This window comes from Micropterus dolomieu, linkage group LG21 (genome assembly GCF_021292245.1).
Source record: "Micropterus dolomieu isolate WLL.071019.BEF.003 ecotype Adirondacks linkage group LG21, ASM2129224v1, whole genome shotgun sequence".
Taxonomy (NCBI): domain Eukaryota; kingdom Metazoa; phylum Chordata; class Actinopteri; order Centrarchiformes; family Centrarchidae; genus Micropterus; species Micropterus dolomieu.
Window position 1 is genome coordinate 16,349,381 of NC_060170.1, and position 14,801 is coordinate 16,364,181.

Below are 14,801 nucleotides of genomic sequence, written 5' to 3' on the forward strand. Positions count from 1 at the left end.
GGGGGAAAGGGGGATGGAAAGTGGGGACAACAGGGAAAAGCTGTGGGAAACACCAATTGCAGAAAGCAACGAAACCTGCAATAGAACAGAGAGGGGGGCTTGGGGAGGAGAAAAACAACAACAAACAAACAAACACAAACAAAAACAAACAAAAATAATAATAATAGTAAAAGACAACCAGCCGAACAGCAGCAATAAACAGCTGACATATTAAGACAACTAAGAGAACAATGAAAACAAGAAACAGTCACATACACTAAATAAGCAACACAGCACAGCCACGAGAGCTGGAATAAAAATTAATTTAAATAAGTAACTGAAAGAAAAGCATTAGGAATAGTTCTACCAGGGACAACCTAAGTTTGTTTGTGTCTGTGTGTGTCTGTGTGCGTGTGGGTGAATGTGTCTGTATGTGTGTGTGTGTACATGTGTGTGCGCATAAGCCTGTTAAAGAATGTAGTTGTTAGTGAGAGTGGGACGCCACGACTAACAGGCAGGCAAGAACCCCAGTAGCCAATAGGGGTGGGAGAAAGAAAAAGAATAAATCAAATCAAAAAAAAACAAAGACTCCCAGATGCACCGCGATGCAAACGCAGAAGATCCCGGCCCAAATGCCAGTTGACAACGTAATGCCGACAGAACGCAAAAAGCGTAACCCGCGGAAGAGCAGCGCCCGGACCGACCGCGGCGCGCACACAACATAGACCAGTGCTCCCCCCCCACCCAGCACCCCACCGCCGCACAGCGAACAACCAAAATGCCCAAATGCCACGCAATCATCAACACCAATGCACAAGTGACGAGCCCAACGCGCACACTGCGCGAGCACGGCGACAACCAATGCCCAGCAGCCCCCCGCGAATCCCGCGTGCCAGGTTGGGCAAACGAGAGAGAGCAAAAGGAACAACACGACAGCGAAAGCCAGCGGAGAGAAACACCAGCAGCAAGTCCCAGCCCGGCAGCAAACGAAAAATAACTATATACCTCAGTATCCAGAGGGGTCCAACAAATGGCTGACAGAGAAATGGGAAAGCACGGATCCGAGGCCAACGAAGCAAAACAGGGACGCAAACAGGTCCCTCCAAGCCAACGAGGAAATGCCTCCCCCGGACTCCAATGCACAAACTAAACGCCCAGCAGCCATCCAGAGACCCTGCCCAGGGAAAAAGCATAATGCATCAAGATGCATCGACAATCGCCCCACGATCCCACCGCAGCCCACCAAACCGCAATCGGATCAACCCACGCAGAGACCCCCACCCCCAGAAGCCAGGACACCCTGCGACCCCCCAAAGCGCAAAGGACCCCAGACCGCATGTCCCGGGAGAAGCTGGAGAAGAACAGCAGAAAGCCGTGCCGGGAAGCTCCCTGACGCCAGGGAGCGATAACGCGGGAGAACCAGGCCAACGGTCCCCCAGCCCAGCCAGAGGCATCCCTCCCTACAGTGCAGGCAGTGACAGCAGCCCCCGAGGCCGATAGCATCCCTGGACAGGGGCCCAGCCCCCCCCAGTCAAGCACCCCCAAGGAGGAGCACCAAAACCTACCCCGACAACACCGGCCATGCGCCCCAGAGACTCCCGAATGCCCCCACCGTGAGAGAGCTGGCAGGGGGAAGCAGCGGGAGCCTCACCTCTGCCGAAGAGGGCCCAGGCGAGGAGAGGAGACAACGGGCCCCCAGGCCCAGGGACACACCACCCGCCCAGAAATGAGCAAAGGCCATAAGCCCGAGTCCCCAGAACCCTAGGTCAAGGGCGGGACGATTTTGTAATTGTTAATTGCAGAGACATGTTCATCCTTTTCGGCACATCGCAGCTGCTGAAGGAGTGACTGCTGCTAATAAAATGTCACACGTTGATTTGATGTTGCGTAACTAATGATTTTTACTCGCAACACTGTGCGAGAACGGTATCGCTTGGCTAGTGTTCGCTCCTCATTCCTCAAAAGGAAATCTACTCGGCAGAAAGTGATGGTGAACAGGAGCGGAGCAGTGAAAATGATGAGCAGTAAGCTCAGAAGTTCAATCAAGTAGGGCTGAAATGATTCATCGATTAAATCGATTACAAAAATGCATCAACGCAAATTCTTTGCATCGAGGCTTCGTTTTATCCATATAACTATATAGCACACCGTTTCGCACAGAGGTTTATTACTGTCGCACATCGTGCTTACCTGTGTGAACACAACGTGATTATGATGGCGCTGTTTGTGGAGGAAGAGAGAGAAAATAGCGAGGGATGAAGAAGAAAGTGTCCTAAGTATGGGATTATTTCAAGCTAAAAGAAAACAACTCTGTAATGTCACAGTCCGTCCACCGTAAAACGAAATTTATGTCTCCTACCAACAGCACGACGGCACCTGATCAGAAAGCACCCGGTGTTCTGCCAGCGGACCACAGACAAGGTAACAGTAACTTTAGCATTTTACTGAAATCATGATTGTTGAGTTGAAGGCTAGCCAAAGAAAGCAACAATCCTCAGCTGTGAATGTACCCACGTGCGTTTGTTGTTCTCCTGGTTGGGCCGTGAGTTTGGGTTGTAACGTCACAGTCATGAGTTAACTGGGTCTCGGGGAGCTGCACCTTAGTGTAACTTGTACAGCACTCGGGTGATGTTTGTGTTGGTAAAGCAGTTGTCTGGTTGTTGATGTTGTTTGTCTGACTGTCTGTTTGCTGAGGTTAGCGTGATATGCATGTCTTTACTACCTACTTTGATCATAGGTCTATACAATATGACAAACAAATATTCATATCCCAATATAGGTAATTTCATATCCCAATAACGATATATATCCCGACATAGAACATTTTTGTAAATTCAATAAAATATCATGACTTACTGTTACAGATTTAATTTCCAACATTAACTCATATTTCTCTGCGTCATAAAGGTGGGGCAACTTATGCGATTCTGGAGAAATCCAAAAAATACCAAATACCTGTGTGGTAAGCTTAACCATACAGAAAACATTCAATAGTCAACAAGTACATGTTCACAGAAAATTATACATGTTCACAACCCCAGTCAAAAACATCATCTTCCTATAAAACACATCATTAAACAAGGTAAGAAACTGAAAATTAATTTGTCTCACTGAGTGGTTGCTCACGATGGATATGTCTCTCCCTGACATCCGAGAGCTAAATCAAAAGCTCAACATAGATGAAGACTTATTATTCCATCACATTCAGGCTGCTCTGTTCTGTGTCCTGTTGAAAAGATCGAATACTTTCTGACTTTAATTAGTCTCCGATGTAATATTTAATTTGACCGTCACAGTAATGAAAAACTGGAGCAAATGTTTGGGACCTAATGAGCATCCAAAAAATCTTGACACAAATGTTGTCAGTAACACATAATATAGTTCAGTGGTATGGGGATTATTTTCCTCATTGGTTTTAAAAGTCTAATTTTCTGCCTGTCACACATCATCAGAGCAACTAAATGAAAGGCTCAATCTGTGGACAAGAGTGTCTAGGAACTCTTAACATCCAGGAGGATTTGGCCAGCAGCAAAAAAGTCATCTGCTGAGTAACTAAAACTCAGATTATTACACACTACTGTGTAACAACGTCCACTGAACTCTCAGTGACCCGACATCAACTGCCAAAATACCGGAGTACATGGACAAAAACCTGGGATATAAAGTGGTTGCTGGCCTCACACACTTTTTAAAACATTCCTAATAATTCATTTTTATGGTAACATATTGGACAGCAAAAGAAATGACAGGAAATAAGGGGAGAGATGGGAATGATATGCAGCAAATGTCCCCACCCAAACTTAATCCAGGGACATTGCAGTTCAGCTCTTTAACCCAGATTTCTGAAGAAGCTTTATAAAACTCCAACACAAAATTCAAAGATAAACTGGCCGCTTTAGAAGAGCTTTCTAACGCCCGGGCTACACTGCCTACCTAAACAGCACGTGTGTCGTGGGACCTCTTGCTTTTTTATTTCGTCATGTTAACAGTTCAGAGCAGCCACACAGCCCGTGTGCGTCTTCTAGAGACTCTGTGTCTCGCCTATTGTTTCCACGTGAGCAAAAAATAAACAATGAAAATGATAATCATATGGCCATCGATGTCAACATCAATGTCTACGTGTATGTCGTCTATGTGTAGAATGTCAAAGAAACAAACAAACACCTTCTGTATCCGTTTCAGATCAAAAGCCCTCTAGCTTCTGTAAAAAACCAGCTGCTGCGTTGGGTTTGACTGCGCCTGAACGCTCCATTACCAAGCTAATGACTTCCTGTTATTTCTCACAAGATAAAAGCCGTTTGTGCTTGAAGTGTGCTGGTATTCACCGGTACTGTCACTTTTACATTTTACTCCTTGGTGTACCGGCCCTCTCCTCTGCCCTCTCTAAATTAGGTTTTCTGGACACTAGTGACGCTCACCTGTTCCCGTTCTCGCCTACCTGCTAATCTCCGCAGGGAGTCACTTTTCGTTGACCAACCAATCACAGCCTGGAGGAGGCAGGACATTAAAAAAAGGTTGAGGCACTACAGCAAACTTTAGAAATGTTTAACTGGTTGTTCTGTATGCACAGTTTTTATTTCTGACAAGTTAATTTGCATAAACAAATGAGAGACTGACCACCATGTCGAGCATTTTTCTTGCACAATAATTTAGTGACTGAAAACAACCCACAGAAACTGCTGTTTTGCCCAACTGAAATTAATATTAGGCTACTAATGGTAAGCTATAGTAGCCTGTACTATTATCTGAAATTATAATGAATATACAAACATTAGCACTAATCAGACCTCCATTCGGAGCCAGGAAAAACCCTGGTAACAGCAGACATTTCAGCTAGGTTCACAGTGCAAGCCTTGATGCTCAATTACGATTTATTGCCCAGATCCCATTTTTTTGATTGACTGCAAAATTCGATTACGATTCAGAGGGCTGTGATGCGATTATAAAACAATTATCGATGCATCTGGATGCATAATTTTTTTCTATTCAGGATCTCTGGATAATTACTAAACATTTAATTTGCACATTAAAATCTAAAAGAAACATCTCCTAATTAGCTTAAAAGGACTAGTTTGCATTCCTAATTTACTTACCTCATCTCCATGGTCCCTCATTTCTTCTACAACCAGTTGTCAGACTCTTCAGAGAACTGAAATATACAGTTAATTATCAGGATGTACAGTATTTATACAGGACACAGCTGTACACCAGTTTAGTCTAAGCTTGTGCGAGTTAAAATAATTACTTGCGCATTGATATTAATCATCGTGTGACATTTAAGTTGGGTGGTTATTCATTCTGCAGTGGTGGTGTGCCGAATATAGGAGGAACACTGGTCTCTCGTCTCTGTTATGTGCACGACACAGACAGCCCAGGCGCTGAACCGCCACAAGTTACGCCTTTTGCATTCCGTCAACATTACGTTATCAATTAACATTTAAATTATCGATTTTTTGACATTTGTTAATCGAGCCAGATTCTTCCCCGTCCGCATTGCGATGCATCTGAGAATCACTTTTTTCTCCCAGCCCTACTGTTCACTAGGACTGAACGATTTAGGGAAAAAAATGTAATTGATATTTTTCTGACCGATATTGCGATTACAAGGGCTGTGTCCCTGAATAGGGATTTACATAGTCGAATCAGAATCATCATGTCCTGCCGACTATAGTCGACTGATAGTCGAATCATGTGTGTTTTTGTGCACGGCGATGGCGAGCCGAAGCTAAACTGAGCCTTATTGTTGACCATTTTCTCTCTCTCTCTCGCCTGCCATTCATCGGTCTTGTGCAGAGTTTTGCGGTTCCTTGCGGGTCCATTTCAAGTAGCTGGCTGTTTAAAAACGATATAATATTCTTTGTGTGGTTCAACACCGGTGATAAGTTATCATAAAGTCCTGCGAGGTGCAGACAACTCAGCACAACACAGGTGAAGCTGGGGCTCCGTCTCTTCAGCAAGTATTCCTCTACACAACACGCTAACAATGTGTAGGCTAAACACTCCGCTGCTGAAAAACTTCAGTGTGAGTTGATGCCAGACAAAACCGCAGAACAGCCGCTGCCTGTGTCCGTTCGGCTGGGTTCACGTTTTCCTCTAGTTTCATTTGTTGTTGTAAAATGTACACGCCCTGTGCCCGCTCTGATTGCCGAGCAGATCTGTCACACAAGGTTTACAACGGTATGAACCTGTAACTTTATGACTGTTTAAAAACAGGTCAGATGTAATTATAATAATTTACCTACATTTTAAACGCCATCTTCACAATTAGCCAATCGCGTTCTTTCAAATTGCAATTTTGATTTGAAAACGATTATTTGTTCAGCCCTACTGTCCACATAATTTTTTTAAATGTGGCCCATTTCAGACTCCAGTGTGAACTGGTCACGGTCTGAAAGTGAACTGCATGTAAGAAAATATAATACTACATCACATGCAGCATGCTGTCGTACGGAAGTCAACATGGAGGCCGCAGATGTTAGCGGCTTTAATTTTTAAGTTGATTTCAGGTGGAAGAAAGGGAATTCGTGAGAAAATGATAACAAGGACGAGGACAAAGAGAGCCACATTTTCAATGATGACTTTTTGTTTGCGTTCACCTTGGGTCCCCTAGCACAGAATTGTCGCTCTAGAGTGACCGTCAGTATCACATGAATTCCGATCCGACTGTCGAGGTCGCATTTTTAACAATCTGACCTGTGTCTGATTTGGAGCACATATGAACGTGGTCCATCAGATTCCATGTGACTTGGGCTGTTCACAAGTCAAATATGACTCAGATGTGCAGTCACTGGCCCGCAGTCTGAATGTGGCCTTACACGTGTCATAACAGGAAAGTCATCGGTTTAAAATATTACATTAGTTATGACTCTGTTTTGTTTCATTGTGCCTGAGAGTGACGCCAGTGAATATCAGTGGTAGTCAGCCAATATGGGACACCAGAGTACCATAACTGGAAATCAAATCATCTTTGTTTGCAAAGTCACTTCCAAATTTTTGTTTCATGGGGTTGCAATATACCCTTCTGTACAATACAACAACACAAAGTTAAAGTTGGTAACCACATGCAATTTCATTTCAAAACAATGAGCAACGTTTAATTAGTTTTTAAGTGCAGTCACACACGCCACTTGACCATTTCAATACCCAGTTGTATAACTCAGAACCAATTAAAGAAAAACAAGGTGAAAAAACTCAAGACTCAATTAAATCCATGTGATATTAAATACAAATGCTCCTAGAATCAGAGGTTAGAAAAAGGACAGCAAGTACAACATAATGTATGTAAAAGTTTATTATAACTAGGGCTGCCCGCTAATAGAGAGCCTTAATCCCTCCCCTTCTGGTGGTACTTTAAAATATACATTTAAAAGTCAAGAAAGTCACAGTTTGATATAAAACTGTTGTAGTATAAGACTGTGAAGATACATTACAAAGACCATAAACCCAAAAGTTGCGTATGTGACATCGTAACTCTTTTACTCAATGGCTGAAACTTACGTTACTAAAGCTAAAATAAAAGAACTTACATGAGAGGATGATGTGATAAAAAGGACCAAGAGTCGTTGGATTAAACACATCGGGTGACATACATTTTTGCTTGGAACATAGCTAAAGCTGCGTTTCGAACTATACCCCGGAACTAGGAACCTTTGGAGGAACTCAAAGCGTTCCCACCAGAGGGACCAGGTTCTAAATGTAGTTCTGGGGTCTTCATTTTACCCCCTATAAAGACCCTGCTCGGAGGGGTAGTACTTTCCGAAAGTACCGGGTACTTTGCGGGGGTGGGGCTTTCCTTGCAGTGAATTTCTGAATGGGCGAGTAGAGACAGACGTGATCTGCAGCTCTTGTCGCAGGAAATGTTTTAAATAATAACCTTCCAAACTGTTGCAATTTTATTTTTGTGTTGTTTTATCTGTGCTGGAGTTATTTTAAGAACTTTATGGCTTTATCCAGTTTGTTATTAAAAGGTGTAACGAACTTTATCTCGTGTCTCCTCATTATAGCTCCCACACAAAAAAGCTGCTTTAATGGTCAAGACAAGTCTATAGTTTGTCATTATATTCCAGTCAAATCGGATGTTCATTTATAAATGTTGCTCATGGATAGTGGTCACAAATAATGAGGCCTTTGCATCGCTGTGTACAGCCAGGCTTACAGCCTATGTCAGCTGGTTAATTTGCCTAATCTTCGCAGGTCTTTATACCATGGTGGAAACTAGTGTTGTAGTACTCGAGACCGGTCTTGGTCTTAAGACCACTTTTTGATGGTCTTGGGCTCGTCTCGGACTCGACTGCCTTTGTACTTGGTCTTGTCTTGGTCTCGGTTTGGGTGGTCTTGACTACAACACTAGTGGAAACGCACACAACAGTGAGCTGAAGGGACCTTTTAGTTCCTTGAAAATAGACCTGGGGACTTAAAAGTCAACTTTTGGTCAAAAAAGTTATCTACATAGTAGCAGCCAGCGTTAGCTAGCATTACTGCGTTAACATGTTGGTGACTTATATTGTGCCAGGCGAGAGATGTAGTTTTCACATAAAACTAAATTGTCTTTTAAATTGACAAAAATAATGTGTGTAATTCAGGGAACAATTCAAACAGGATCAAAAAATAAGACCGACTATCATAAATATTTTTTCCAAAATAAGGTCCCATGGGGCGGAAGCAGGATTGATGGACTTAGGCACTCTATAGTCAACAAAACTGTAGACGATGAGATGAGTCTTGGTCGACAAATTTTCATTAGCCGGGTAGTTGCACAAAAAAAAACACCAAAACCTCAAACTCCATTCAGGAGCCACGCCTCTTCATCGGGACTAAAGTATCAGGGGATTGTTGCAACACGGACCTTTTCTCTTGTAACACAGCAACACTTACCGCCCCGCACTGCTCTGAAGCTTGGAGTAGCAGGGGAGTGCTGGTGTTTGTTTACATCATTAGCACAGGAGCTTTGGACTGTCGAGAAGAGACTTTCAGGCCCAGGGAGACGGAACTGGCGGGGAATGCTGCCAGGGAGTAGTGCAGGAATGAGAATCCGAATCAGATCAGAGCCAGAAGTCAACAGAACCGGGCGGTGAAGGAGTGAGTTTGTAGAGTGTTTTTGTAAGTAATGTCATCCATCGTGTTGATAAGTATTTGTTCTTCTGAAGCTGGAAGTTATTTATTCCCATGTTTTGAACAACAAGACTTTTGTGATGTTACACTGTGTTGTGTGAAATGAATTCACAAAATGTTCAGTCTCCTTGCTAGTTATTCCGACACATTCAGAATCATTTGTCCCTTGTAAAATGCATAATTTAAAGGCTTGTAACTACGGTCATTGTGTTCAGTACCGGCGTGTAAACTGCTCAATCACTAGACCAAAGATCAACTGTTCAGATGAGTGCTGGCCCAGCACTGCACAGACACTTATTTCTTACTGTATGTATACCTGTTTGGTCTACGAAAGGACTTAATTTCAGTGGAACTTTCTGTTGCTGCAGCAGACACTTTCATTAAAAGATTTATTTTTATAAGCCGTATTCATTTGACTGTTTATAAGCACATGCCTAAAACAACTTAAAGTTTAATTTGAAAGCTGATAGCTAAATAAGAGGCATTGTGTAATTGTGCGTTTCATAATCTGAAGAGTCGATTATTCGTTTCAATAATCAATAGGTTAATCATCTATCAAAATAGTCGTCAGTTGCAGTCCTAATCATAAACATGTGAGGACTAGCGACTAATGGCTTAAATGACTATTAGCCGACTGGCTAGGAAAATCTTTAGACGAGGGCACACCCAATTATTACAAATGTCAATGTCAAATATCTTTGTTTTAAAGTGACGAGTCTGTCATTTCAAGTGGCATTGCCAATATTCTAATGGAAGTTTACTTTATAGAGTGAACAGGCACGCGGCAATCAGAGACGAGTGGAGAAAATTCAGGAAAGGGGTAAAGAAGAGAAAATGCACTACTAGTGCCAGATAGTGTAGATGGGAAACACGGCAATTAGCAGCAGAGGGGAGACCAGGCACGAGTTCCCAGCTAAAACGGAAGCTCTTCTTTTTCTTTTTTTGCGGGTATGTGTGTATGCGTGTAGCACTCCCACCCTTCCCAGGAGTCACAGTGCACAGCAACAGAGTGGATCCAACAGAGAACAAGGGAAAGTCACACACATCAAACAAACTGTCAAGCTTTAGACAAGAGTCGGAGGGGAACGTTTCACCATGCAATTAATTAGGACAGGGGGGGAAATGGTAATAGCTTGGTGTCAAGGCATCCTTTTAAACCCATCAGGTTCTATTCTTTCAAGCTGGATAGTTGAGTTAATTTATGTCTGCTTGTACAAAATGTGCTTTTATGTATCTTTGCAAGTCTTTACAGCACTTGCTAGACAGTATGTAAAAATAACTAATCTGATATAATTAAAACTAGGGCTGTACATAATTATTTTTTGATTAGTCGATTAATTAAATGACTAATTTTGTGTATTCTAAAGAAAACAAATGTTGCTCGATTAACATACCAATTTATCCAAAAATATCAAAAACATGTCTAATAAATAAATCAATATTCACTCTGATGAAGCACATTAGAATAATGACAAGAGTAGCATATCTTAAAATGAATCAAATTTCCACGTCACTGATGTGTTGTGATAATAATAGACATTAATTAGGCTACTTTTCTTAAAACTTTAAAAGTTTCTGACATGGATTTATTTCAATATTGAGTAATGCAGTATAATAATCAAAATTATTGCTGCATCAGTGTGGGGCAAAAAACAAACAACTGAAACGATTCACAGACTGTACAGACAGTCACAGTTTGTCTGTACTGTTACTTTCAGCTGTTTTCTCGTTCATACGTGGCCGATAAACAAAAAGAAAATATGAAATGCCCAAACCTTACATGACACACGGTGTTACCACGACAGCCGCGGGGCAGAAATTACTTTTAACATGAAGGTGATGAAATACTAAAAAAAAAAAACATTTTAACGGACTACGTGTCCTTGTGCTGATAATGTTTCGTGCCTGTGTGGAGACTTGCGGTGCTGCCGTCTAGACAAAGTGCTGCGGGATACTTTCCCTTCACATTCATGCTGCTTCACGTATTCGTGGACAGCAGTTGTGCTGCAGTGAAGCTTTTTCCAATTCACAGAGCTCACGAAGCAGCATGTTGTTGAGTGTCTGTCTAAAATACTCCCAAACTTTAGACGGTGAAGGCGCGGTCTTGTAGCTGGAGCTTGTCCGGGACAATCTCTGCTAACACCAGATGCAGTGACGCTTCAACGCACGTAATGCGAGTTGATGTATTTACGTAATCGATTAGGTCAACTAAGTTGATGAATCGCCCCAGCCCTAATTAAAACAAATTTGTTATATCTGTAAATTATAATGCAATCCAATACAACAGCCCTATATTGTAACATCTTATTCAATATAAGGCTGTATATTACAATACAATGGTATGGGGTGTTTACTTTTGGTTATTTTACAATTCTTTGTGTTTTGTTTAAGAATGATTGTATTTAACACTTGAGGTCATTAAATTGTTACAATACAACATAAATCTACACGATGGGACAGTAAGGTGTTTCAGTTATATTGTATTCAATTGTGTGAATAAATGTTGTTTCATTATATTTGTGACATGTTTGTCTTTTTGTTCAACATACTAGGAGAAGTATACAATGTAATACAATCTAGTCGTCACTTCACACTTCAGCTCAAATATTATCACAGAGTTGATACAACAGCTCTCAACGCAAACTGACCATTACAAGCTTCACAAGAGGTGATATCTGCATATTGCATTGTAATGAATGATACAGAAATTCACCCCACATTATACAGTCTGATGCAGTGAATATCTTTATTTTATTATAGAAGCTGACGCTAGTTAATTCAAACAGCTTTTTGGAATCTTCTGAGGGAAAGGAACAACGCAGCCCATTTTAATTACTCAATCAGACAAGTGATTTGCTTAATTATGAATTCTGAGTTTGGGGAGTTGTTTAATTGTTATAAGAGCAGAGGTAAACAGTATTGCCTTTCAGCTTTTAGATGAGATTAGGGAGGACGTAGGGTGATCACAACAAAAAGCTCCATATGGTGGAAATAAGACATTTTTCAAAATCAACTGAAAACAAAGTATCTTAATGACCTCACCTCTTCCACACTATACTACAGTCTACATATCACGCTTCAATCACACTGACTCACTTTCTCTCTTAGTGTACAAGTGTGTCTGGAGAAAACTACGGTAAATCTGCAGACGCCCCTGCCTCTACTGATGTTGGTGACGATGAAATTGCTCCCTTTGCCAGTGGAAAGTGCTAAAAAAGTAAAAATAAATAAATAAAGAAGGATTTCAGCTGATGCGTGACAAAGCAGCATTCACAAACTTGAGAGGGATGTGAAGGGAGGGAAAAAAACAGACAAAGGAAGAAAAATGCATTTGGTGACTCAGGGAAAATAGTCTAGGGCTAAGCATTTTGGATTAATGTGATAATGAAGGCTGTGGAGGAGGAGAAAGACCAGATCACAACACCAACACCATGATCCACTATCTATCAGAATAGCCAGATGAGTGAACGTGTGATCTCTGAAGCGTCTCCCTCTAAATCTCTCTTGCTACACCTTTATATATTCCTTTTCTCCGGTGGTTCACTGCCCTGGTTAAAGGGAAAATCATGTATTTTTCAACCTGGGTCCTATCATCATAAAAGTGGCCCTTTTTGACTATGGGTCTCAACAACTTTGGACTTGCGACTGGATTTTCTGCAAACACAACGCAGGTATAAAAAACAAACAATGTGGCAAGTGCTGAACCAGATTAATTACTGATTACTGGATTAATGATACAAAACTTGAAAATTGTTTTTGAATGTATGCTACTTTGAAATACATCAATTTTGAATTGAAAGAGAGGATGGAGGATCTAGGGAAATTTAAACTCAGTCTCTGTTAACTGGGTTCTGCTTGAGCATGCTGAGGGAGCATCAATTTTTGGGGGAGAGGCAGGCGGCGAAACAAATGGCTTCTCAGACGGTGTTTTGTATAGATCAAAATAGGGCTGAAACAATTCATCGATTAAATCGATAACTAAAATGCATCAACGTAAATTCTTTGCAGCGAGGCATTTAATCCATATAACTATATAGCATACTGTTTAGCATGGACATTTATTACTGTCACACATCACTGTGAACACGACGTGATTATGATGCTGCTGTTTGCAAAGTGGAGGAAGAGAAAATAGCGAGGGATGAAGAAGAAAGTGTCCAAAGTATGGGATTATTTCAAGATAAAACAACACAACTCTGTAATGTCACAGTCCGTCCACCGTAAAACGAAACTTATGTCGCCTAACCTTACCGCAACAGCACAACGGCACATGATCAGAAAGCACCCAGTGTTTTGACAGTGGACCACAGACAAGGTAACAGTAACAGCAACTTTAGCATTTAACTGAAATCATGATTGATTGTTGAGTTGACGGCTAGCCAGAGTAAGCCGCAATCCTCAGCTGAAAAAGTATACACGCCAAACAAAAGTACAAATTAAACGACGCATCGATGAATCGTTGAAGTAATCTATAGAAGCTTTGAGTACTAAAATCATCATTAGCTGCAGCCCTAGATCAAAACATTTACCATTTTGTATGATCAAGGCCTCCATGTTTTTAAAGTGGAGCGTTCTAGTACAAGGATCGAGTGTGCGGGCAAGTTTAGGATGTGTCAACATAGTGACATTTACATTTTTCTCGCTACAGAAGAAAAAATGAGCACAGGATAAATGACCATGACAGGATAAAGGTGACAGAAGACAAAAAGGAAAATGAGGGAGAGGGGGATGAAGAGCAAAACGGGAAAATACAGACTTCCTGCAGCGTCATGTAGAGATGAATAGAGGGATGAAGGTCTTTATCTACCCACCAAGGGAAGAGAAGAGAGCTAGTGAGACCAGCAAGGTTTCCTGTCGATTAAAAAACATAGAAGGGGTCCTTTCCATCACTTTAGGTCTTCGGCCCACACAAGCAAGCTTTCAACTCTGTAGAGCAACGCACAGGGAGACAGCGTCACATCTTTTGATACACTGAGATCATCAAATATCTAGTGAAAGATACTTTGCTGCTTTAATTTGTCACTGAAGTGAAACGAGCAGATCCAGATAACATTTCCATCCCTTAAGAGAGAATTTCTAAGCTCTTGGAGTACATATACTTCCACAAACCTTATTGACAAACTAGGGCTGGGCGATATGGCCTAAAAATAAAATCTCTGATTTTATTTTTTTTAATTCAATTTACGATTTTTTCCGATTTCCCCCCCTACTTAAGGAAAGCAATAAGTACAAACGACAGACTACTTAAAGCAAATTTTTCTTTTATTTAATCAAAAGCAAGACAAATGTAACCCCCATTTCTGGGATGAAGTAGCACCATTTTCTAAAGCATTAACAATATATTAAAATCTGAGGAAAACTAGACAGTGACATTTTTCATTGTGTCTAGCCCAAACAATGCAACAACATACAGGGATACATGACATGAACATGCACATCTTACTCTTAGCAGAATTAAATTTTTCAAACCAAAAACAAAAAATATTCTCTTTTATTGCACTTTGCATAGAATTTTAAATAACAACCTAAAGAGGCAACACCTCTGTCTTGGGTAAAATAGTAATGTAAACAACGACCACATGTCGGTTGTTGCCGAATAAAAGGACAGCTCCCCCAGTTCTCTGCTGACTTTCTCTCGTGTAATGTTGTACAGCTTGGGCAAGGCGACTTCACTGAAGTACTTGCGGCTGGGTAGCTCATATCTGGGGTCT

The 14,801-nt window shown here is 41.4% G+C and overlaps 1 protein-coding gene across 6 annotated transcripts in view; it reads right to left on the reverse strand.

Annotated features, from left to right (window-relative positions):
* The window catches only part of gpat2 (glycerol-3-phosphate acyltransferase 2, mitochondrial), a 170,596-nt gene that overhangs the window by 98,908 nt on the left and 56,887 nt on the right, over positions 1–14,801 (reverse strand). For 2 of the 6 annotated variants that reach the window (XM_046035172.1, XM_046035163.1), the window contains exon 1: positions 13,902–14,018. The exons of 2 other annotated variants lie outside the window; for them this stretch is intronic. In XM_046035172.1, coding sequence (XP_045891128.1) covers positions 13,902–13,977 — 76 coding nt within the window. In that variant the 5' untranslated portion in view covers positions 13,978–14,018. Of the gene's footprint in view, positions 1–4,417; positions 4,467–5,072; positions 5,112–13,901; positions 14,019–14,801 lie in introns of those variants that run through there. 2 more of the 6 variants (XM_046035164.1, XM_046035170.1) reach the window with 2 other exon arrangements.